The sequence below is a fragment of the Polyodon spathula genome, chromosome 8 (genome assembly GCF_017654505.1).
Source record: "Polyodon spathula isolate WHYD16114869_AA chromosome 8, ASM1765450v1, whole genome shotgun sequence".
NCBI lineage: Eukaryota > Metazoa > Chordata > Actinopteri > Acipenseriformes > Polyodontidae > Polyodon > Polyodon spathula.
The window spans coordinates 37,780,989-37,805,772 of NC_054541.1; the positions used below are offsets into that span (position 1 = coordinate 37,780,989).

At 36.9% G+C, this 24,784-nt stretch overlaps 2 protein-coding genes across 2 annotated transcripts in view; one reads left to right on the forward strand and one right to left on the reverse strand.

The window, feature by feature from the left end:
• The window catches only part of LOC121319906 (staphylococcal nuclease domain-containing protein 1-like), a 203,609-nt gene that overhangs the window by 93,829 nt on the left and 84,996 nt on the right, over positions 1-24,784 (reverse strand). The window lies entirely within an intron of this gene.
• LOC121319907 (leucine-rich repeat-containing protein 4-like) lies at positions 10,387-15,599 on the forward strand. Its single transcript, XM_041257853.1, has one exon. It carries the CDS (start codon positions 11,099-11,101, stop codon positions 13,031-13,033), a length of 1,935 nt encoding a protein of 644 aa, XP_041113787.1. The 5' UTR covers positions 10,387-11,098; the 3' UTR covers positions 13,034-15,599.

The following is a 24,784-nucleotide window of genomic DNA, read 5'->3' on the forward strand; positions in this document are numbered from 1 at the left end:
ACAACAGACTCATTAAATGTTGAGTGAACTCCAGTGTCAGTCTGTTAAATATTCAGTCCTGCATGTGTCAATTCTACCTTGGGAGACCACCTCTTGTTAAAGGGGAAGTCTCACTCTTCAGCAGAACAGACTTCAAGCTGGTGTCTGAATATGTGCAAGGTACAATAGCTGCATCTTGTTACTGTAGAAGCAATATTGCATTTACCTTTCTTAATTGGTCTACAATAAAAATCAACCAAGGTATTTGAAACGTCTCCTAAAACAAGTGGCATAGCCGGAGACTGCTTAAAAGAGGTTCAGTGCTGTGTCAACCGTCTTGTCCATGTATTCCAGAAAGGACCCACATAGCGCATGCAATCTGTTTTAATCCTGAAATCCAAGCAAAAACCCAACATATGAAATGGATTTGGAAAATAGGGGTTATAACAAATCTATTTGTATTAGAAGGGTTTAAAAATAGGAATTATATCAAAGATGTTATAAACTGAATACTATACCAACTTTTTTTTTTTTTTTTTTTTTTTTAAAGCTAAAGCTATGCTAACTCTCATCATGTTCTAGCGATATAAATATGTACTCCATAATAGTAGTTTAATCTTCTATGTGTCCTGTTCCAAAGCAGTTTGCTGAATGACAACGACACTAGGGGTACTGCTCACCACACCCGCACTGAAAGCCTACCTCATTTAGGATGGCTGGGTTTACACTAGGAAAAAAGGTGTTCTAAGAGCCAAGCCATGTAAACAGGGTATAAATGTAATACTACTGATAAAACAGGCTTGATCTTTTTCAACATTCAAAAGGATCACAAAATACCGTCAATACAATTTTCAAATGTATTCTCTGCTTCTGATCAGCTGACCAAATAAACAGTTAAGGTTGGTTAAATGTGCCTATAACTAGACAGAAACCAAAAAAAAAAAAAGTGCAAGCATTCAATCTGAAAATTATGATGTACTTTATTAATGTACAAAACCTCCCGCCCCAATTAACAGTTCTTTTCTCTAATAATTTACATGTTATTCACTATCGTGAAGCTAAATTAGATTCCACAAGCAGCAATATAACTTACTACTGTGCCCAATTAATGTCACACACAGCACTTACCGATACTTCTACAGCAGATCAATGATTCTTTTTTTTTTCTTCTGTGTGTATATCGATGAAAGTACACGCAGTAACACAATGGGTGAAAAAGGTGTACACTGTGCAACATTATATGCATGGTAATTCATATAATAAATTAAAGAAAAATAAATTTACCAAAATGCGATTAAGAAAGAAACCGGTCATTCAGTAGTAATCAGTGCTCCAGATAATCTGAGTAATGGGGTGCTTTACGCATTGAAAAAACAGCTAATTGTAGCCTGCCTGGGAATTCCCAGAAACACGTGACCAATAACTCTGGGATTTCAATAAAAATAAATACATAATAAATAAATAAATAAACAAACAAAAACAAAACAAAAAAAACAAACAAACAAACAAACACTGCTGAATCCACTCACTTGCAATGCGTGTTTTGTGACTGGTGACTAATCGACTGGATTAGGGTTAAAATTTCAGTGCCTTTTAAAGATTACTGTGCTTGTATTCCAAGATAAATTTAGCCACGTCCCAGGCCTGGAGGTCTGTACGAACCTGACCAATCACATTTTTACATCAGTTAAAGTCAAGGCGATTTAGCGTCTCTTGGAGCCTGATTCTGCAGCCTTTTTTTTTTTTAAACATGAAACATTCACAATGTGCCTTTATAGAGCTGTCTGTTGGCACAGCGACAGCTATAATGAAAACACACGTTTACTGAATGTTAATCGCATTGTAATCAAGCCACTGAATAAACAAGACACATCTGCATAGGAGGGAAACGACCAGATATAAAAACGTGGGGCCTGCTTGGCAGAAGAGAATAGTACTCAGATATTAACCTACCTTTGGGAATGCAATTTACAGCTCTAGCCGCAGTTAAACACTACAACAGTCCATTGAAATCAACCTAATTATCAAAGAAAAAAAGGGGAGGTAGCTCACACTGCTAAAGATGTGCTATATTTACCATAACTTTAGTAATACATAGCTTGTCCAGTACTACATTTCTAGAATTATTGGTTTATATTCATGGGGTTCCCATGCAGGGCAATTTACACGTCAAATGGCAATGCACGTTGTTACTCAAATCTCATTTACTCTTGTGAATGACGAAACACATGGGAAAATTGCATGGAAACCCGCATGTCACGTGTAAATGAGCTTGTTTACCCTTAGTGACAATCACTAGAATTACTGCAAGGGAGCAGGTCAGTGATGATGGCAGAAAGTAAGTTGCTTATGGCCAGTTTTATGGTTAGCAGTGGTGTAGTTCATCTTAATGATAATATGGGTGGCTTTTTTTATTGTTGTTTTTTGCTGTGTCTGGCCTGTCATATTGTATATCTCTTGTGGGTTTACAGTTCTGTATAAAATCACTTACCATGAACTGCATTATGCCCTTATTATAGTATTAAGCAGCTGTTTGAGAATACCCTTGCTATAAAAAGTTAAACATGAAGAACAAATGAGCTGCTTAAAATGTCTAACTGAATTAATTCCCATACTTTCTCAGATCCCAGCTATGTCCGAAGATAACTTGTGTGCCCTCCACGTTAATAAATATAGTTGGTGAACTGGATGTCATGAGCCAGCTCGATCGCCCAAAACAGCGCAACATATATACCAAAAAGTTGTTGATACCCTCTCAGAACTTACCAAATAAAAATTCCAAATGAACATACTGATTATGTTTTATTTGTCTGCATCATTAATATTTAACAGTAAATCTAACACAACATAAAAGAAAGGAGAGAATCTCTGACAGCACAAGCCTCCTCAGTCCGCTGATAATATGTAGGATTGGGCTTTTTTTTTTTTTTTTGGAAAGTCGCAGGTTGGAATTTGCATATCTATATGGTTGCGCTTGTTTTGGGCTTTATTTGAAAGGCAGGCCGCTTTTTTTTTTTTTTTCTCTCGTGAGACTTGGCAACTCTGGTAACCTTCACCACCTGTCTCACAGGCAGCCACTGATTCCTGAACACTTCATTTTGTTGTTGACAAGTGTTTGTGCAGGATACAGCAGGCAGTGGCAATTTTGGGAACAAACTAATGCTGCACTTTAGTGCATTTCATCAGTATCTGCCACCTCCCTTTCAAGTGCCCACTACCCGTATTTGTTCAAACGTAGTGTTGAATGCTTCCTCAGCAGTTGTCAGCTGTCCGAACGGGTAGGGTTTCTAAGCCAGGGTAGTATAAGCAGCATCACCTGATCCCCTATATGCTGTATTGCCTGAATGAAAGGGAAATATATATAATGTCTCTGCCAGATTTCAGCCATGGTGATCTGCAATACCTGTTGGTCAATTACATGTTATACCTCCAAGTTAAAAATTAACTAAAGTGTCGTAAGATAAATTAGTTGAAACAGTATTCACTAGTAACGACATGACACCCCACTAATGACATTTGAAAAACTATTTGGGCAAGAGCAGTAAAACACATTAACCAACCAGGCACAAGGTATTTTGCATTATTACAGTAGCTTAGATTCAGTTTCCTGTGCATGGAAACCACATGCACAAAATTTCACTAGTAATCTTCAAAATAACTAATTTGCATATCAACCCCCACCTTTCCCATTCATTTGCAAGACATCGGGTAAAAGCCCGGTTTACTCAAGTAAAAAACTGAGCGAACGGAAACCCCAAAAAAGCACTTTACAAGAGACTTTTTTTGAGCAAATGTCTTCAAAAAAAGCATGGAAACGCCACCATTGTGTACCAAGCTCACCTATTTATTGTGTACCTTTGAGATTAAAATATGACGTCACAACTTCGAGTAAAACACTGAATCAAACGTTTCAATTTCAGTTGTGTCGTTTTGTTTAAATTACTAGCATGGTGTTCCCAAATTTGCTGTACGAATACAGATTTCCTTAATGCAGTTTATTTTAAATATTTTGCTTTCAAACTTTGTCATAATTTATTAAATACAGTAATGGTGCCACACACACACAGTCAATAAGCCTGCCATTGGGAGATAAGAATGTCCTTTTGTAAGGAATAAACTTAATTTGTGGAATATATTAAAACGTAGCTACAATATCTCTCTACCCTAGATCTACTTGCCTCATCTGCCTAACAGTAATGTGTGTTTAATGTTTCGTACATCAGTATGTATTGATGTGCCATGAAATAAAATGGCTAAACAGATATCCACAATGAGTATGTAATGCATGTGGCTTTGTAGTGACAAAGATACATTAACTTTATTTTTATTATTATTTTTTTAAATGTTGGCATTATTAAATAAAAAAAAAACTGATCCCAATGGTATCATTCTCTCAGAGGCAAACCATGTGTATCAAGGGCCATCCAAACTCATCTGCCCATGTAAGGTTTGATGTATCTGGGGACTTGGCGTGCATTCAGAAACTCCCCTTGGACAGCAAGACACAAATTGGATGCATTTCTGCTTTGATTGCATTGAAAACACTGAAGATTTGCCACAGATACACATCTCTCTGCACAATGCTTTGGGGACGTGCTCTGTTTTCAATTACAATTCAGCATATGGGAGTACTTCTGCAGCCAACTCTACTTTCAACTGCCTCTGACATTATCTTAAAAGAAACACATTTTTAGACTTTTTAACCGTACACAAAGTATAATTTATTTTAAACCTCAGGCAATGTATTCATTTTTGTGACTGTGAAAACAAGTTACAACTTACATTTCTTAAATGTTACCATATTTGTGGATTTAACCTGTGCTTGCTTCACCCAAGGTTATGATAAGGCCTACCTGGGTCTAACACCTCTTCAAAGAAATATAGCATTCACTAAGGATACCACTGCTAGTCTCTTATAATCACATGTACTGGTAATTTGATAACTCTGTTCATCTTGAATATTCTATGAATTAATGAATGAATGAGTTACATTATAGAAAACTTCCAATGCGTCACTTGACAGTTAAATCAATACACCAATGGTAAAAAGCTGATTGACATGCATGGAAACTGTAGGCAAGAATAGATTCTTGCCTGAGGTACAAGTTAAAAAAAAAAAAAAAAAAATGGATACACTTAATTCATGTACAATATAAACATTTTAAATCTCAATAGATGGATATGACATTAACTGCTAGGTTAAAATGATGACTCTGGTTAAATGGGTTGGCTTGATGTTTATGCAGCAGCTCAAGGTTATCCTACAGTAGCACAATAAAACTCATGAATGTGTTTTATTAGTGGGGGTGGGATAGAGGGGTACAATGGCATTGATTAGTTACTATTTGGGTTAGCTGGAATTATGGTATTAATTACTGGAATTAAAAACATAGGTTAACCAATAGTTGTAAGACACAGCTATTGCTATTTTTTGAAAGGTTACAAAAAGTATGTTATTATATGTTTCAGAGTAACAAAAAAAGAAATACATAAAAATATATGGCAAGAAAACATTCATTCCAGAATTGCGGTCTTCTTCACGAACTCTGACCTGAACAAGAATTCAAAACAAACCTTGTGACTGGGACGTTTTAAATACTGTAGTATTACGAATACAAAACTTACAAGCTGACAGGTCAACCAAACACCCCACTGCTGGCTGGAGTAAGCAAATCACTCAACTATATGTACAGTGCAATCCAGTCAGAATCCAGTTTAAAAAGCCCAAAGTTAACTTACCAAAATGGTAAGCACTGGGAAACACAAATGTGTTACTTTCAATTGAAAGAAAGCATTGAAAATCATTTTAAAAACTTCACCGCTGTATCATCCTCAGCAATGGGAATACTGTATTGGGAAATTGTCAGCAATATTTAAAAAAAACACAAAAAGGACAGAGGCAGCAGAGCAGTTATGGTCATTTCAAATTTACGAACAACCGCCATTCCCAGAGTCATCATAACTGATGTTCTACTGTATCATAATCTTCTAACTGTTCATAATTTAACATTGCTTTCTATTTCAATTGGGTTATGCAAGCCATTTCAATAAATGTCAAACCGTAGTTTTCGTAGTATAACATGCAACCATTTGCATATTAATGAGGTTGAGGAAGAGGGATGTGAGTCAACATGAACTGATTTTTTTTTGTCTGTTGCATCTTGCATTCCAGACATAATAGATTTTGTTACATTGTTAGCCATCAGGAGTTTAAGGCTGATTTAATTGCTCAAGATTCCCCAGTTAGATGATGAGCTGATATCTTTTCAGCCAAAGCAGCAGGCACGGTAATTTAATCTGTTAAAGGGAAAATAAATGTTTATTTCTGAAACGGACCATTAAAAAAAAAAAAAAAAAGTGAAAGCAGAAAACAGAAATACTTGAGGAAGTGTACTGCCGAGAAAACTAAGGAAATGAAATTAAATTTACTGCAGCTTGCTTGACTGCAGAAAAAAAAAGCGATTCACTAAATTTAGCTCTGTTTGTGCTAATGAAAATATCTAAAATATGTGACAAAGTGCTTGTTGTGGTGTGTGCAGTATCGTAAACATAGCAGAATGAACTCACTAGTTTTTACTGAAAAATAAATGGTATGTAAGCATAAGTGTGGTCTGTGTTACCTGCTGTCAGCATGCTATTTCCCATATTACAACTGGGCACAATCAGAACGCGGTCACCAATTCCAAAATACAGATGAGAGTAATCACGACTGGAAATGAGAAACAGCAGATAACTAATACTGTGTGACAGCCGCAGACTGCCTCCATACTTCATTTCCTTACAAGTGTAATTGTGGTTGTTTCATTGTAAATGCATCTTTATTTGCGATCTGATTTTTTCCTCAAATTGAGAGTGGGAAAGTTGGGCTGCACCTTAAATTCGAAGGAATACGTTATATCCATATGAAGATACAGCTGTATAGACGTGACTGTTGTGACAGTTTTGCTAGCCTGAATAAAAATGGTCAGACATGCCTGTTGGTACTTAAGAAGTTTAATACAGTCACCACTCGGATATACGACACTGAATACAGCAAAAACCAAAGAGAACAAGACAAGCTACGATAATGTAAAACAGTTAATCATTAAACAGTTTTAGACACTGATTTTTTTTTTTTTTTGTAAATCTGTGAACTTTAGTTGCTTTTGTGCATTTTCATTTGCAAGTGAACTGTGACATTAGGGCCTCATTAAGCACTATATTCTCCAATTTTGAATACTGACTTTGGGTATTGTTTAAATTCGGATATATATATATATATATATATATATATATATATATATATATATATATATATATATATATATATATATATATATATATATATATATACACACATACACACACATACACACAATTTTTTTTTTTTTTTTAAATCTTTCGCTAAATTGCATTGCCTTTTATGTTTTACGCAGTTCTGTGCATGAGTAACATTTTGATTTTATTTTGCTGTTGGGTCGTTAATTGGGAATTTTACATACTGCCACAATACGTACCGGATTTAAAAGTACAGTATGTACTGTATTACAGTCCATGTGTCGTCTCTTGGAAAGTGATATTTTCAGAATCATATTCTGAATTAATTTCTGTTAAATATAGTACTGTACCAACAAAACCAACTACATTGCGTCTAAATGGAAGCCTACTTATTTTAACCCTTTGCGGTCCTATGGTCAGACCAGGTCCAACATTGCAATTTTCCCTTTCCAGTCTGATGTCGGACCCAGTACAAAATCATTAAAAAGACGTCAAGTACAGGTCTAGTCGTTTTTTCTCTGGAAAAAGCTGAGAAAACATTTCAAATGGCAGAGTGAGACTAGCCGAGAGAAGCCTGGGAAAAAAAGGGGCGGATCTGAGCAATACACATAGCCCCTGCACCACAGAGATAACACGGACATAAAGAAAAAAGACAGCTGCTTCCGCGTCCAGCGTTCAAAGAATATAACTGACATTCGCAGAGCTTTTTGGAGATATTATAGTAATAAAATAATGACTTGGATAGCATTATTGAGGAGTTTGGTGATAAAACGAGTGGATTTGTCCGTATGCACGACTAAGGTATATGAAAAAATACAGTGAAAAGGGGGTGGGGCTTGGTTGGAGATGCAGTACTAACACAATATCTTTTATAACACCCCCCCCCCCCCCCCCCCAAAAAAAAGGCAGACAAAGTAGAATTATCCAGTATAATCCTACCGCCTGGGAGCTCAGTCCAACCTGTGGAAAACGTCACCATTCACTAGTGCTTGGAACAGGGATACAAATCCAGCAACCCAATATCACACATCATTCAAAGGTAAAGAAAGGTTACAACTGCTGTATTGTGTGTTTTTAAAAAAAAAAAACACACACAAGACACAGGTCTGCTAAAAAAAAAAAGTTATATAGTTTTTTCTTTGTCCCTGTGCACAATGTCATAAACTTCCTTATGTTGAGTACATTATAAAATGGTACTATAATGAAAATGGTACATAGGTTTGAATTCAAATTTAATAAATAAACTAATTAAAACAAAGACCCCCAAACACACACACACAGATCTACACTGTTTGTTCAACATTTGGGATTGTTTAATAGAAGTCTTCACTAACAAACATAGAGATTACAAAATGTATGCCAGATGTTAATCATTCAAAAGACTCAAATTCTAGCAGGTGGATTTAACTGCTTAAGACAAAGACAGGGAATATCTTGCCACTAATAAATAGAAGCTTTCACAGACAGACTTGTACACACTTAATTTAAATTTAGCTAAGTGGATATTGCAGAAACTGAATAATACTGTTCCTCAAAGAAATAGAACAGGACATTAAGGTTAACTGTATTAAAAACAAAAAAGCAGTAAAAGTTTAAATATTATATTTAATAAAATGTAGAAATCCAATTACAATTAGTTTGAGAATAAAAGATATCTGTATCCTGACAGAAAACCGAGGAAGTCTGGGCTAACCACTGCACTATTCATTCCCATTTCAGAAGCTACAAGGGATCCATTTTACAAAGTTAGAAAGTAAAATGACTCTCTAACAGTGCTAAATGGATACATAAGGGCATACAGCCCATACTCTGCTGAAATGAACAGCTCTTCACACTACCCCACGACAAGCAGCATATTTTAATCCTGCGGAAGTAACTGAAAAGGTAGTTGTTAACAAAATGCCAAAAAGGAAAGGAACTCTTGCTTTTGCATTTTAATGATGCTTAATCTGTTAAAATGAGCACCACATTTTTTACTCCCTCATTCCTCTATTCCTTCACAAGGTGCATTTCTGTGCATGAGCCTTTTCATCCCAGTCTCCAAAAGACTGCCCAGTCGTCAATGAGAAGCCAAGTCAGCACTCAAAAGTTAATGACGTCACACTGGCAGCCATCTGACCAATCCCTGCTCTTCTGCCTCTGGCAGCTGAAACATCAATTTGTGCTTATCCCAATTGGGGAGGGGAGAGGGGAGAAAAAAATAAATAAATACACATATAATCAGTGAGACAGTATACATCACTTAAATCACTGCAACCCACTCCCACAGAGTGGCCTATCTACTACCACCTTGCATCTTCAACATGGAGCCAAAATATTTTTAAACGCTCCAAGGTTTTGGACTTGACAGACTGCTCTCAGCTTGCCTCCTCCTTCAGGGGAAAAAAAAAAAAATCTTTAGGAGCAAATCAAAGCAACCTACCCTAGCTGGACGCATTCTTCATTAACCCCTAGAGGGGATAGAGAGGAGGAGGAGGGGGTGGATGGATGTGTTAATACACAAGAACACTGCATCAAACCAATGTACTGCTCAGAACAGTATGCGTCAGCAGTACATGCACGTTTCAACTGAAGGACAAAAGGAGGAAAGAGAGAAGCCTGTCTTGGCTGCCTGCAACACCAACACAAAGAAAAAGGAGACAGAAGGATAACAAACAAAGGGGGGGTGGGGGGGGGGTTATTAAAAAAAAAAAAAAAAAAAAATGTTGCCATGGACGGGTTTTTCCCATGCCTCTCCCATTCTCGCGTCTGTTCAGGCTACTACTGCAGTCCACGGGTTAGAAAGACATTAACTGCAACAAAAGGCTAACGCTTCAACTCACTACGTCAAAACAAAAGGGGATACAGCAGGAGCTACAGGGGGTAAAGCTAAGGAGCTGTGTGTGTGTGCTGTCTTTAGTGGATTGTCAAACCAGGGGCTCGTCACTGAAAACCCTTTTTTCTCTTTTTATTCCAAGGGAAAAAGAGAGAGCACACTAGAAAACCTCCTCAACATTGCGTGCGATCTTCCTTGGAGGAGTTGAACTTCTCCCGAGAGGAAGAGGGGCCGCCCCCCGCGGGGCCCCCCCTCCCTCCCCCCTCCCCCCTTTAAAGAAAGGGACGGATTATTGCTAACTTTAACAGGACTAATAGGCGATTGGCACCGCAGCATCTACGTGGCTGGAGAGCTAAGCTAGTTAAAAAGAAATCCAATGACTGCAATGTGCAGCTTTTAGTCTTTACAATTCAGTACAGCAAACGAACTGGAAGAGACAGTGGGACAGCTCGGCAGCAGATTTAAGTTTAAAAGAAAATTAAGGACTGTACAATTTTCTTTTTTTTTTTTTTCCTGGTTTAAAATTGAGTTGAGCAATGGAACATTGCAAAAGGCATTCTACAGCATCCCAAGTCAGCTTCCAAGGGCAATTGCTGGGAGTACTGCTGGCACTACTCTTTGAAGCAGAGAGGATCCTTGCACCTGCGTAGCGTACTGGGCCTTACCTCTATACCAAGATCGATCAATGCTGCTGTTTCTGGATTTACTAGGAGACGTTTTGCCAGGTGGTTTGACTACTCATTTTTTACAGTACAGTAAGATGATGCTACATAATACTTGGGGATGGATGATTAACACTAGAGCTCTTTAACTGTAAAGGACTTCACAGAACTACAGAGGTAGGTGCTTAAAATAAGTGTTCCCCACCACCCCCCACCCCTTTCCATCAATTCAATCCTTTCTCTCGCTCACACTCTCTTGCTCAGATCAGACATTCCTGCAACGTAGATGGAAAAAAGAATCAGAGTCTTGCTTAAACCGGGGTAGGGCCAGTTCTCCATTCCGTGCCAAATCCCAGACGATGTTGAATTATGAACGTGCCACATCATGAGTCTCTTGTGGCAGGTAACTGTGCACCGTACCTGGAATGCCTCCCTGCTTTTTGTAGTCTACCTCATGGTACGAACGTGGAGTCTGTGTGCAGCTTCTGCCGGACCCCAGAGTTGCCCCTCAGTCTGTTCGTGCAGTAACCAGTTTAGTAAAGTAGTCTGCACACGCCGCAGTCTCAGGGAGGTCCCTCAAGGGATCCCCTCAAATACTCGGTACCTAAACCTGATGGAGAACAATATTCAAATGATCCAGGCGGACACTTTTCGGAACCTCCACCACCTGGAAGTGCTGCAGTTGGGGAGGAACTCCATTCGCCAGATAGAGGTTGGTGCTTTTAATGGTTTGACCAGTTTGAACACCCTGGAGCTGTTTGATAACCGGTTAACAGTTATTCCAAGTGGAGCATTTGAGTATTTGTCCAAACTGCGGGAGTTATGGCTCAGGAATAACCCCATTGAGAGCATACCCTCTTACGCTTTCAATCGGGTGCCATCTTTGATGCGTTTGGATTTGGGCGAGTTAAGAAAACTGGAATATATATCAGAAGGTGCTTTTGAGGGATTATACAACTTGAAATACCTTAATCTTGGAATGTGTAACATTAGAGAAATGCCAAACCTCAACCCATTAGTTGGGCTGGAGGAACTAGAGATGTCTGAAAATCATTTTCCTGAAATAAAACCTGGATCCTTTCAGGGTCTTAAATCTCTGAAAAAACTCTGGATTATGAACTCACAAATCAACCTGATTGAAAGGAATGCTTTTGATGACCTCACAGCACTGGTGGAATTGAACCTGGCCCATAACAACCTGACCTCTTTGCCCCATGACCTTTTTTCACCCCTGAGATACCTGGTTGAATTACATCTGCACCACAATCCGTGGAACTGTGACTGTGACATTGTTTGGCTTTCGTGGTGGCTGCGAGAATACATCCCTACAAACTCGACATGCTGTGGCCGCTGCCACTACCCACCCTACATGAGGGGCAAATACTTAGTGGAGGTTGAACGGAGCACCTTCCAGTGTTCGGCCCCCTTTATTGTGGACGCTCCTCGAGATTTAAACATCTCAGAAGAACGAGTGGCCGAGCTCAAGTGTCGCACGGCCTCCATGTCTTCTGTTAGGTGGTTGCTGCCAAATGGCACAATATTAAGTCACGGGTCAAATCATCCGCGAATATCAGTTCTAAATGATGGAACACTAAACTTCTCACGTGTGTTGTTAACGGATACTGGGATCTACACATGCATGGTCACCAATGTGGCAGGAAATTCAAATGCCTCTGCCTATCTCAATGTCAGCACGGCTGAGCTGAATACTTCCAATTTGAGCTACTTCACGACTGTCACAGTGGAAATTGTAGAACCAACATCGGAGGACATACCGCCGAAGATCAAGGCAGTTACAACGCCTTCTACGGAATACAAACCAGCATTTATATCCACTCCTACTGTTCTGCTCCAGAACACCAAGATGCCAAAACAGGTGTCAGTCCTCACTTCGAATGGCACAGAAAGACCACCTGCCAGCTTGGATGAGGTCATGAAGACCACCAAAATCATCATTGGCTGTTTTGTGGCAGTCACACTTCTTGCTGCTGTTATGTTAATAGTATTTTACAAACTGCGCAAGCGACACCAGCTGAGGAGCACAGTCACTGCTGCAAGGACTATAGAGATTATCCAAGTGGACGAGGATGTTCCCACAGCAGCATCGGCCACCGGTATACCGGGAGAAGGGCCGGTTGTATTACCCACCATCCATGACCACATGAACTACAACACCTACAAACCAGCACATGGGGTTCACTGGACAGAGAACAGCATTGGCAACTCTCTGCACACCACGGCCAGCACCATCACCACTATTCATGAGCCCTATATAATACAAACTCACACCAAGGAGAAGGTACAGGAGACACAGATTTAACATTCCCCCTACCCTTTCCTCATTATAAAATGCAATAGAGTGCACAAAAAAAGGCAGCAACTTTTTTTGTACAGAGTGCAAAATGAAGACTTTCTTGTATATGCTTATATATAAAAAATAAAAATAAAACTACTATGAGCTGGTAAGAGAAGCAGATTATATAATAAATTTAAACTATTTTCTAACTTGTAACTTATATTTAAAAACAAACAAAAAGAGAACAAGCTGTTAAGATACTGTCATGACAGAAATGAGGGTGGACCTGTTTAAAAAGGCATTCTGTAATTTTTAGATGAAGCTATATAGGATGCAGTAAAAACCCATTTATACCGAGAAGTCTTTCTAAAAAGCCCAGAATCAGTATTTACAGGTTTACCTTGTAAAAGCACCAATAATTTGTACTGTGCCAAATGTTATAAATGCAATAAAGGATTTTTTTTTTTGTTGAAAAAATTAAAAATGCATTTTTAGATCAATTCTTGTAGTGTAAAAAATAAGCAAGCAAGCCCAGAGAGATCGGAGTAGCTATCAGCCGAATGGTTTCGGACTGCACCATATTTCTGCAGCTATAACTTAACTCTCCAGTTGTCTGGTACATTGTTTGTTTTTTTAACACTAAAAAAAGGCAAGGTCAGTTTTACTTTGGTCCAAACAAAACTTTTTTTTTTTTTTTTTAATTAAAATTAAGCACTGAAGTAAAGTGTGATTTCTAAAGCAAATGAATTGTGGTTTCGTTTCATGATTTGGGATTAACAGTAACAGAAAAGAAGAAAAAAAAAAGTATTGACCATGGCATGCTGGCATTCATTGAATTAGGACCATACAGAACCTTTTTTTTTTTTTTTTTTTTTTAATTTAATTAAGACTGGAGCCATTTAATTATTGGGTGAAAATAACTGCATTGGTAATATAATGTCAAACAAGGGAAAGTACAGTATATCGTTCTAGCAGCTTGTTTCATAAAAATAATTGTTCTGCAGGTTAACTTGGTATTACTGATGTGTCAGTTCTTGAAGATGATCATGTTTCCAATTGTTTAAGGCTGTGAAAAATCCCTAGATAACATTTTAAAAGATGGCTGGCTGGTTGGCATTATTGGGATATGATCTCTGAATGATTCAATGTAAATAACTACAGTCCTTTCATTTCAGGCAAGGAAAGCAATTTAAAATGAGATCGAACTAAAGAATGATCAAATTGTACGAAATAAAATAAAATGTTCAAACTGACTGCAGTTTTACTCAAGGCAATAAGACTAAATTAGAATTTGTATTTTATTATTTTGACAGCCGTATGCTCACGTACAGAAAAAATGTGAAATAATAAATTAGCAATGGCATTTGAGATATTAATGCAAGTGTTATATATATTACTACTGTTCTGTTTTTGGTATGTTATATTCTATTTATAAATACCTTTATACAATTATAAAATGACACTCAATACAAATAAGCATTTTCCAAAAACTGAAGTGTTTTTCTTCAACCAAAAGCAAAATTAGATATTTATGTAACAGCAATTATTAGGCTAAATTTAATCTGAGCTGAGTGTGCCCCACCCCCCTTCCACAATTATGGTAGTTATGACAAAGGACAATTAAACAATTATTTTGTTGTCCTTGTTAATTCCATGCAATCTTTCACACTTTAGTATTTTTTTTCTTTTCTTTTCTATAGTACTGCAGACAGGAATAATGGTCACCCAGTTAACTAACCAGTGACAGATCAACATTGTTGTCTGCTAAAATCATGTTCTGATGGATTCATTTTAGCTAGGGGCGCTTAAAACATGCATCCATCAGTGGTGTTTTTTTTTTTTTTTGCATTGTAATACCTTCCTAAAATGCATACATAAAAACAGAAGAGAATGTTATATTGAAAAACTGTTTCTTCACATTTGGAACAAATGTACTAGAATAGACTATCGGCTCCATTTAATTTAGAAGTTTTTTCCAGTACATGGTCATAATGTTGTTCTATGGGAATTAGTAGAACAACAAATGGTACTTATGGTACTTAGCAATTGTTTGTCTGGAGGGGATAAAAAACAAAACAAACACACACAACTTCTATGCATGAAGCATCAAATAGCAAAGCCAAAAGACAAGTCAACCTTACTCAAAGAAGAGTGCTTGCTTTAAAATGTACTAAGTTAGTTGAAATTCACAAATCAAAGAACTCAGATATGCATGCATGAATAATGCAGCTTTCAACAGTCCTGTTCAAACACAGAAAGTTCTAATAGAAACAATTTGCTCTCCATTTTAATATTGCTAATTACTTCAGATGAGAGAAGTGTGCCGAATGGCAGCCACAGTGGAATGCAGCTCTGCTCAGTAAAGAATGTTAAACAGACAAGAGTCTGATTACTATTGAATCTGTAACAGTTCACCAATACTCACACTAAAATTGTATCCTTGAATGAGATTGTCCAATGAAAGCAGAAGATTTTATATATTAGTTGGAAATCATTAAAATTAAAATAATTACATTGCTACATTTAAAGTAAAATATTAGTATTCACATGAAATGCTCAAGTTTGTCAAAATTGATTAAAACTACAAAAGATATGTTTGAAAAGAAATCCCCCCCCCCCCCAAAAAAAGTTTTTTTTTTATTTCTTGGGGAGATTAATTTTTTTTTTATTTTGTTTTTTTATTTAAGGAGAATCTCTATGGAAGGGAAATGGTCAAGGTTTACAAATGAAATGTAGTTCTCGCAAGCCACCGTATTACAATAAAATATCCCTTGGGATCCTGCCCTGCATCGCTTCAAATCGTATTGACATTTACTGCACGTTTAATTAGACCAGGCCCCCTTTAGTCCCAAAAGGCACATTTTTGTGAATGTGCATCTGCAAAGCAAGTTAATTTAGCAGAAATCTGCAGTTTTGGACGGGTGGCCAAACAATTTATTTTGCTAAACTTAAAAATAGGGAAAAGTAAAAATTATGCAATTAAAAGGCACCATTAGCAATATGTCACAATAATGTAATACAAGCACACTGCTTCACATTATAGTATTGCAGAGTCATTTTCGCTGGTGGGTGGTAAATGTGTTTTGGTGTTACAATTATCATCAGGCCCATCTTAGGATTTCTTAATTAAGAAATGAAGATAGTTAAGAAAAACTTTAGTTAAACTTAACTAACCTAGAAGCCAAAAACTAGAACTATATAGTAAGCATAAAGGTCCTTTCACACCAAGTGCAGCACGTCAAAGCACCAGGGTAGCATTCTCTTTTTAGAATACTGTATATCTTACAGAACGTTTCAGGTACTATGCGATTAGGATGATCCTCCGTGTGTATACGCGCGCTCTTAACCTCAATGACGCTTTTTTTTTTTTAATTGTCTATTTTTTATTCAATTTATTTTATTCCATTCTACAAACTCTAAAAACTTCATAATAAATATGACTTTAAATAGGACTTTTGAAAACATTTATTGCGCAAAATCAGATTTTATAATGGCAGGTGTTATGCAGTGCAAATTGCTATTCAACACAGAAAACATAAAATCAGCAAGGTAAACAAATGTTCCTAAATCATATCAGTTTTCACAACAGGTTCTCTCATTTAACTATATTGGTAATTAACCCCTTTCCTCTACATAAACCTTAATAAATAAATAAATAAATAAATAAATAGATCTAACAGCATATGGAATTTCTTAAACTTACATTTTGAAAAAAGTCAGGGCAAAAAAAAGTCATAATACAATAGATTTAGTGGGTAGCATTTTATTTAGAAATTTTATTAAGAAACTATCAGAACAGAGAAAGGAATAACCACTGCGGTCTCAGTTATACAACAGTAGTTAATACTATGGAGGGTAATATAGCTCAACAGAATCCCAATTTTGTTATATATCTAAACACTGCACATGGTGGATTGATCAGATTTGGTTCCCTCCTTCAAACCAAGAACAGATCTTTCCTAAGATAATGGATTACATTCCAATTCAAATGATTATAACTGGTTAAGGCGGCATACATCAATTTAACCTCCAAATAAAACTGTAAATTAGTTTAATGGCTTATCGTTGACTTAGACCCAATTAAAATGAAGATTAATTTAATGTGTTTGTGGTACAGTGAAGACACCGGACCCCAAGCCAGATGGACACAGTTTTTTTTTTGTTTTTGTTTTGTTTTTTTTAATTCACACACCGATAACCTAGAAATAAATGCTATACCAAATCACCTTGCATGATGTGTGTGAGGTGCTGTGCTATTGAAGGCATACTCCTCAAAATGAGAAAAAGACATTGGTCAATTAAAATGTTTTCCATGTATAGAAACAGTTTGTCTACAGACAGGTTTAATAACCCTTAGTACTCCATCTATAACAATTACAATAAAAAAAAACAAAAAAAACACTAACACAGCAGATGACAAACAACAAAATATGCTTTACAGTTTAGGATTTTTTAAAATGTATTTATTTTTTTAAAGAATTTGCTCATCAACCAGGCTATGACAAAGCTGCATAAAGAATTTAGGCTACACAGAAGCTTGTGATTAAATTAAGTAAAAACACATGAGTCAGTGATGGGAATCAATACACTTCATATCTCAATCTCTCAGGGGCTTAGGGGTAAAAACCAAGAGGGGTCAATTCAATACACAAATAAAGCTGTAACCAACGACTTTTGCACCTTGGCACAGGAGTAGCTTATCCCTCAAGGACAACACTTCAATTCAGAAAAAAGCAAGTTACTGATATTGCTGTTACCTTACAAGAAACACTATTCTGATCCTCTGGGGGTACAACAGAGACATTTTCAGGAGCTCAAGTCTGCTAACACTGCTAAAAGAAAACTGCCAGGCACCACAAGGAGTGCCAGGTAAGCATTGCTAACTGTTACTCTAGAGGACACAAGACAGGTACAGATTCAAAGTCTTTTCACACATGTGCAATTCCAAGAGCATGCTTGAAAGGATGCTACAGGTGGTGCAACAGAAAATCGACAATTAAGGTAGAAATGTCAGCTGCATGGTTTTAGCTCAGAAAATCTATTATAGGATGCAACTGAATATCAAATGCACTGCTATAAACTCAAAGTAAATATTGCAGCCGAGCCCCTTAACATTTTCATGAGTTTTGAGAGAAAAGGAAATTCAAAAACACACCCACTCCTAGGTTTTTCATTCTCTCCTCATTAACATATTTTCTGCACAGAAACAAGGCAATACTCTGAACAGAGCAGGATTTCAAAGGGATAGCAAGGCATCCAGGCAAGGTCTAATTACTGAACTAGCATGCTGAACTGAATTGATCCAAAGTGTGATGAATAAAATGTTTGGAGCCCATACAGTACTGGTGAAACAAGGGAACACAACATGTAGGTTAACAGATTATTAAACTAGTAATGTCAACTGACACTTATTCTGCAATACTACATTTTTGGTGCATCTATTTTATTTATTAATATGTTTTTAGTTCTTCTTTGTAACTATGTAACAAAGTAAATCTTGGGTAGAACTAGCTATATAAGAGATACATTATGTGGATAAGTCTTAGTACTGGGATGGACAATATGCATTAATACAGCTCCATTACAGAAATTTCGTTTTTGGAGGAGGGGGTGTCACTCAAAACACTCACGCTTAAGGGTGTGCCGATTCATCGATTTCACACTGCGAACCGTGATTTTTCTTGACGATGTGATTATCGAAAGTGACCCATGTATCGATACATTATTATTATTTTATTTTTTATTAAAATGTGGCCTGTTAAACATGCACATGCAGTATTTTGTGTCTGCATTGATAATTAGAGAATAGTATTTTAGTATGCAGCCTCAACTACCAATCACTGTGCTTTTTGGGTGTTTTTGTAAAGTCCACAGAAAGCTTAGTGAAACGGAAACGGGTTATTAATGTTGATAAATCTTATCAAGGTGGCGGCGAAATTCAACCTGCTCCAGCCAGTTTAAAACCCAGTGGAGTTTTAAGGACCAAAATATGGACATCACTTAAATGTTCCTCAACAAAAAAACTCAAAATACTAAATTATATTTGTTTAAAAAATAAATCTGCATTGCAAATCTGTGTCAGATTCAGAACTTTTGTTTCCAAGAACTGTGCACATTTATTTTAGTTATGATGATTATGATATTATTGCTCCAGACTGCAAATGGTTGAAAATACAGCAAAACATTCGTAAACTGTTTTCTTGGGGTTAAGCGCATGCAACTCAAAAATGCTGCCTCTCCCTTTAAAAAAAAAAAAAGTGTCAATATTTAAGAATGCACTATGACAGAAGAGAACGGACCACGGCTGAAAGCATTCAACAGCAACAAGCATTGACATAACCCATACACAGATGTTCACCATCATATAAGTAATACAGTATACTGTTTTATTATTAAGACAAGAGACTACTGTTAACAGACTTTGCATGGAATTCCTCAGTTTTTTTTTTTATTATTATTATTTAATAAAGTGACATCAGCCTTGCCGATATGGAGAATACAGCACGGTAAAAATGGAAGTGGCACGGCTAATGTTATGAATATAGTTTTTCTGTCATGTAATACAAAATTGGACAACACAGAACAAAAAGGCAGGCAAGAACTATACGTCAAATCAGCAGCAACACATGGAATAAGACTGCAATCTGTAACAGTAACAACTTATCGTTCACAAACATAATGCAAACACCTTCCTTAATGATGAAGCAATTAGCATTCTACTGAAAAACTGTTAATGTAAAATCTTCACAGCTACAAAACGTGTTAACATGCTCAAGAACAAAAAATGTCACACCCACCAACCAAATATTTCAACTGATAACATTTGAACTAATTTACTATTTTTTATTTAAATTACTATTTAAGTACAGTGAAGAGATGGGTACACAAGACAATTTGTATCCTTAGACTAAATAGAATTGTGGAACATTTGTCCTCAAACTACAGGTTTAGTGAAGCACCCTACAGTAACTGGTACCCAGTGAAGGCATCAATTAGACATTTAAATCTGCTGCCGGTTGTAGGGAAAAAAAAAAAAGTGGGCTAAAAAGAATTCAGTCCAATTACAAGTCTCCATTTTTAAATCAGGTCTATGCTTGAACTGTGAATGAGAGGTCTGTGAAAATGAAGGAAAGGAACATTTGATCAAAAAAACAAAAACACCACGTGACCCATATGTATTGATTTTAGACAAACTTCAGTTTTCTTCAAGAGGCTTAATTATTGGAAAATGAACCCCTGCATTCACTGACCACCACTCCCCCCTCCCAAAGCCAAGAGGAAACTCACTCAACATCTGACCACCTGGATCACTTACACCTGCACAACTGCTGCTCATGGCCTCAGCCTCACAGCCAGGGGAAACGACAATCTCCACACCACAAGCGCTAAGCTATTGCCAGAAGCTGTCAAACTCAAATCCCAGTTCCAGACTGGGAAATTGACTCAGAGAATAAAAGTAAACTTCACTGCTGTAGAGCAATTCCTTATTTGTTTTCATAATGTCAAACAAAAACATAAATTAAAACTCATCCTGATGCCTATAACCAAGTCAAATCATCAGGGCAAGTTAATGTCCTCACCTTCACTGCTTGATACTTAACATTGGGAACGGCTCTGCTTTACTTGGGTTTGTTTTAGTCATCAGGATACTCGATATAGTCAGTACTTGATTTGGCTTTCCACAGAATAATACATTGGTCCTTATTAAACCTATTAATTACAATACATGCAAACGACTTTGTTTGGATATCCATTCAAAGTTCAGACAAGTATAGGGAAATTCCTATATTTGCAAAACCTACAGTCCATGCCAAAACTATTAAAAAGAGAAATATCATAGAAATTAACAACAAAGCAACGGCACGGATTTCACACAGTAGGTTAAGTTACATGTGAATTTCCGGCCAAAACTGTACACCTTCTGTCCAGATGGTGAAAACCACATTGTGATACGCATTTAAATTTTCTAACTAAATTTCTGGTGGACACAGATATGGATTTCTGCTTTTGAATACATGTGAAGCAGTGTTTGTTCGAATATTCAGATATTTGTCCCAGCACAAAAAAATTGGATTTTAGATAGTCAGTTTTGTCCACTTTTAGTTGAAGTGCTCTAACATATTGTCTCAAAATATAAGTATAAAAAAACCAAGCCAGCTGACCTAAAGGAAAAGAAGGTTAGAAAGCCAGTGGCATCATCCCATGGGTCAAAGAAAAAAAAAAAAAGCAGCAAATATTTTAGTGTTCTTAATAAAACTACATACAGACACACACATTCTAATTCACACTGAGTTTGATGTAGGGTAGGTTATTGTAGCTGAAACACAAGATCTTTAATAAACCTGCCTAATACAAACTGTACCGAGCAACAAGCTATTTGAACACAGCAGGGAGCCGAAACCTTCTGAAAGAACACCGCAGCAAATCCATGGAATGAGAATTTTATTTTGTCATCTTATTAAGATAAAATATAATCCGGTCACAGCTCGGGGCATTCAGGTAGGTCCTCATACAGTCCTCCGTTTTGAATTTCACTCCATCAAGGGCACCTTTCTAACTTTTGTCTTCACTGAATCTGCATAATACGGTTTAAAAAAAAAGAAAAAAAAAAAAAAAAGAGAAGAAATCCATCCCTTGAAACCCCCTTGCTTAAAGGCCAGACTATTTTCAATTATTATGCTCAAGGCTATTGAATCTAGATAAAGAAAATTAATCCTACAACTGCTTTCTCATCAATTAAGAGACTTTGCTGGTATATTACAAAAAGTAATTCATTAGTTATATCACAGCATGAAGGTGCATTATAAAAATTACCATCTAATTTATGCTGGCATAAAAAGCATATAGAGAAAATACATCAGGTGCTTACACTATACAGCATTGTTGGTGTTTGCAAAACAGTCTTATTACAGCCACCAAAGAAATGCCTACAGTCAGCCATTAGAAAACCTGTTAGCAGAGCTGTGCTCAAACTCTGAATGAAAAAAAGGAAATGCCCCAAGATAACCCACTGTATGTATCCATAGAATGTCAGAGAAGAGGTTTTCACTTAAGGTGATTTTGTGTCTCCTGAAGACCACATAATCCCTATAGAAATCTATGTTGCAGGAGAAAAATGGTTTAGTACAACAAATCTTTAAATGGACATTAGAGAACAATAGTTGTGCAGGGCACGGGAAACGTGTTACTGTAGTTACTGAGCGTTTTGCAACTGTGGTAAATTTATAAAAGAAGGTGACCGCATCACTCATATCCTTGATCAGACATCCTAGACATGAAGGGTTGAGAATGAGGGAGTCAGTACAGAAACCAGCAGTAACAGGCTCTAGAAATGCAACAAATACTGTGTTTTATGATAAATGGCAATCCCTGGCTTATTTTTCTCTCAGTCACTTCAATCAATAAGGGAAAAGGTGAATTGCTATTGATCTTGCCAACACCTCACTCTACAACACTACACAAATTACACAGCTCAGAACAATGAAAGTGCCTGAAGAGGGAAAAACAGGGTTAGCAAGAAGTATTACCTTGAAGAAACTAGCAACTCCTTAAGATATGCACGCTCTTAATTTTGCTGCTTAATTCAGATACGGTAATACCGTTTCTCAGTTTTTCCTCTTGTAAATTCCAGATAGCATTAAATTACTTCAGAAATGTAACAAGTTGCTGACCTTGCATAAGCCGTAACACTTAGATTACAAAACGTTCAACATATTAAAAAATGCAGTCGTCGTTAAGATACCAAAAGGATTATGCATGACATGCTTAAATTGAGCTAATCCAAAACTCCCTGAATTACAATATTATATATGGTGGGGACTTTTGTATTGAAGTCTAAAGTATACACCTCAAAACAGAGTGGGTTTTAATCATTTATCCATCTCAGGCTTACCCCAGTCTACATCATCTATACAATCTACATCATCTAAAAATCCACATTCTTTGAGTTGTTTTAAATTAAACAAATACAAATCTGACATGAAGTAAAATTAATGCAGCAATTCATAATTATTTTGGAACTTTAATAAACTGTATTTAAATTTCAATTAACATATACAAATAAAGCTTTGGCCACTGGGGATGCATTTATTGTGTAATCTTATTTAAAAGGCTATAAAAGAATGCGTCAACATGAAGAGGCTTGAATACACGCCTATTTGGCAAGAAAGTGCCTTCCTTCCAAGCCAAACCACCTCTGCACTACTGGGTGTTCTAACACTCACAAGGCAGCGTACTGGAATGCCTGCAATAATCCTCGCACAAAGTCGGTTTTCAAATCAGAATGTTATAGGGAATAGGGCGTATGTTTCTGCAGAAAGCAGATGTCGGGTGACAGACAGCTAGTGCTGGGGCAACCATAAACATATCTTTACGGAGGACTAGAGAGAAAACCAAAAGCAGAACACTGCTTTGAAAAAGCTGTTAAAGCAGGAGCATCTGGAGACAAGCAACACTAGGAGCAATCGCATGACAGCAACAAATATTCATCATCCTTGAGCACAGGGAGGATCTACTGATTGCCTAAATGTACAGCTGGTTAAGGACTTTCAAATAACAAAATAGTGCAGTGCACTTTCAGGTTTCTGTTTGAGTACCAGTTTACAGCATGTGTGTACAAACATCATCCAACTTCAACATTGTACCCATTACATGTGTACGGATTTAAAATGGAATACTACTGTAGTCAAAAGAGGCCATCATTTATATTTTTTAATACTTGCCTAAAGTTTAACTCCCATATATTAATACCTCTATAAAGAATTGGCTGAAAAATCCAAACATATAGTAGACAAAAATAGCATAGCCTAAAAATATAATAAATTGTTTTTAATTGTCATGCCGACAGTAAATTGTACACATTAAGCCCCCACCCCACACAACCTCCTTGAACAAAACCACATCTGAATGAACCATGCTGTCCAGCAGGCTAGGAAAAGGATGTAGGCCTCAGGAGGATTAGCACCACATTTTACCACCACTGAAGCAACCCCCAAACAATGTCTCAATGTCTCATGCATACCAGTGACATGTCCTTTCACATTTTGTTTAACAATAAGAGCATGTGAAAACAGCAGTGTATGATTTGGTTGTACAAAAAGCAAAATTAGAAAGTCGATTAAGCAGCGACAATCTTTAACACAGCTGACACGAACCTTCCAGCAACACCAGTGAATGATTTCCAGGCAGTAAGAGATACAGATTAGTTACAGTTGCCTTAATTAAGTTGAGATTCCTTCAATATTGTGGTCTCCTTCACCTCGTGGGAACTCATTCCGGAGAGGAATGTGGCTGATAATAGACCTGAAGTTAAATGCAATTATTGAATAAAATCATTCCTACAGTTATCTCCAGTAAATCACTGCATGACCCACACTACACCCTGGAACTAAAGGTTTGCTCATTTTGAGACCTCATATGAAGTCTTAAGTCATTAACAGGTGTTGGTCCAGAAGCCCAGAGTCAACAACTACACCTTGGAAGCGATGTCTCTAAGCACCTTTTCTGAGACAAGAGGAACAATTAAATACAAAATAGAAAAGGACTGGGAAGCTATAGTGCATGGCCTCACCTTAAAGTACTACTATACATCTGAAGAAGATAATTACACAATGTATCCCTCTCTTCACATACATAGAAGCACATGCAAAGATCAGAATCCAGAATCATTCTGCAGCATTTCACCTTGTGTGTGTTCACTCTAAACCACCTGATGTATTTGTTGAGAGGGCTGATTCAACAGGATATTGTCTGAAGGCCCTAAAACTTATTTACATT

Bases quoted from the DNA above. Each gene is read 5' to 3' on its own strand.
- LOC121319907 (XM_041257853.1), top strand. From the start codon at position 11,099: ATGAGTCTCTTGTGGCAGGTAACTGTGCACCGTACCTGGAATGCCTCC.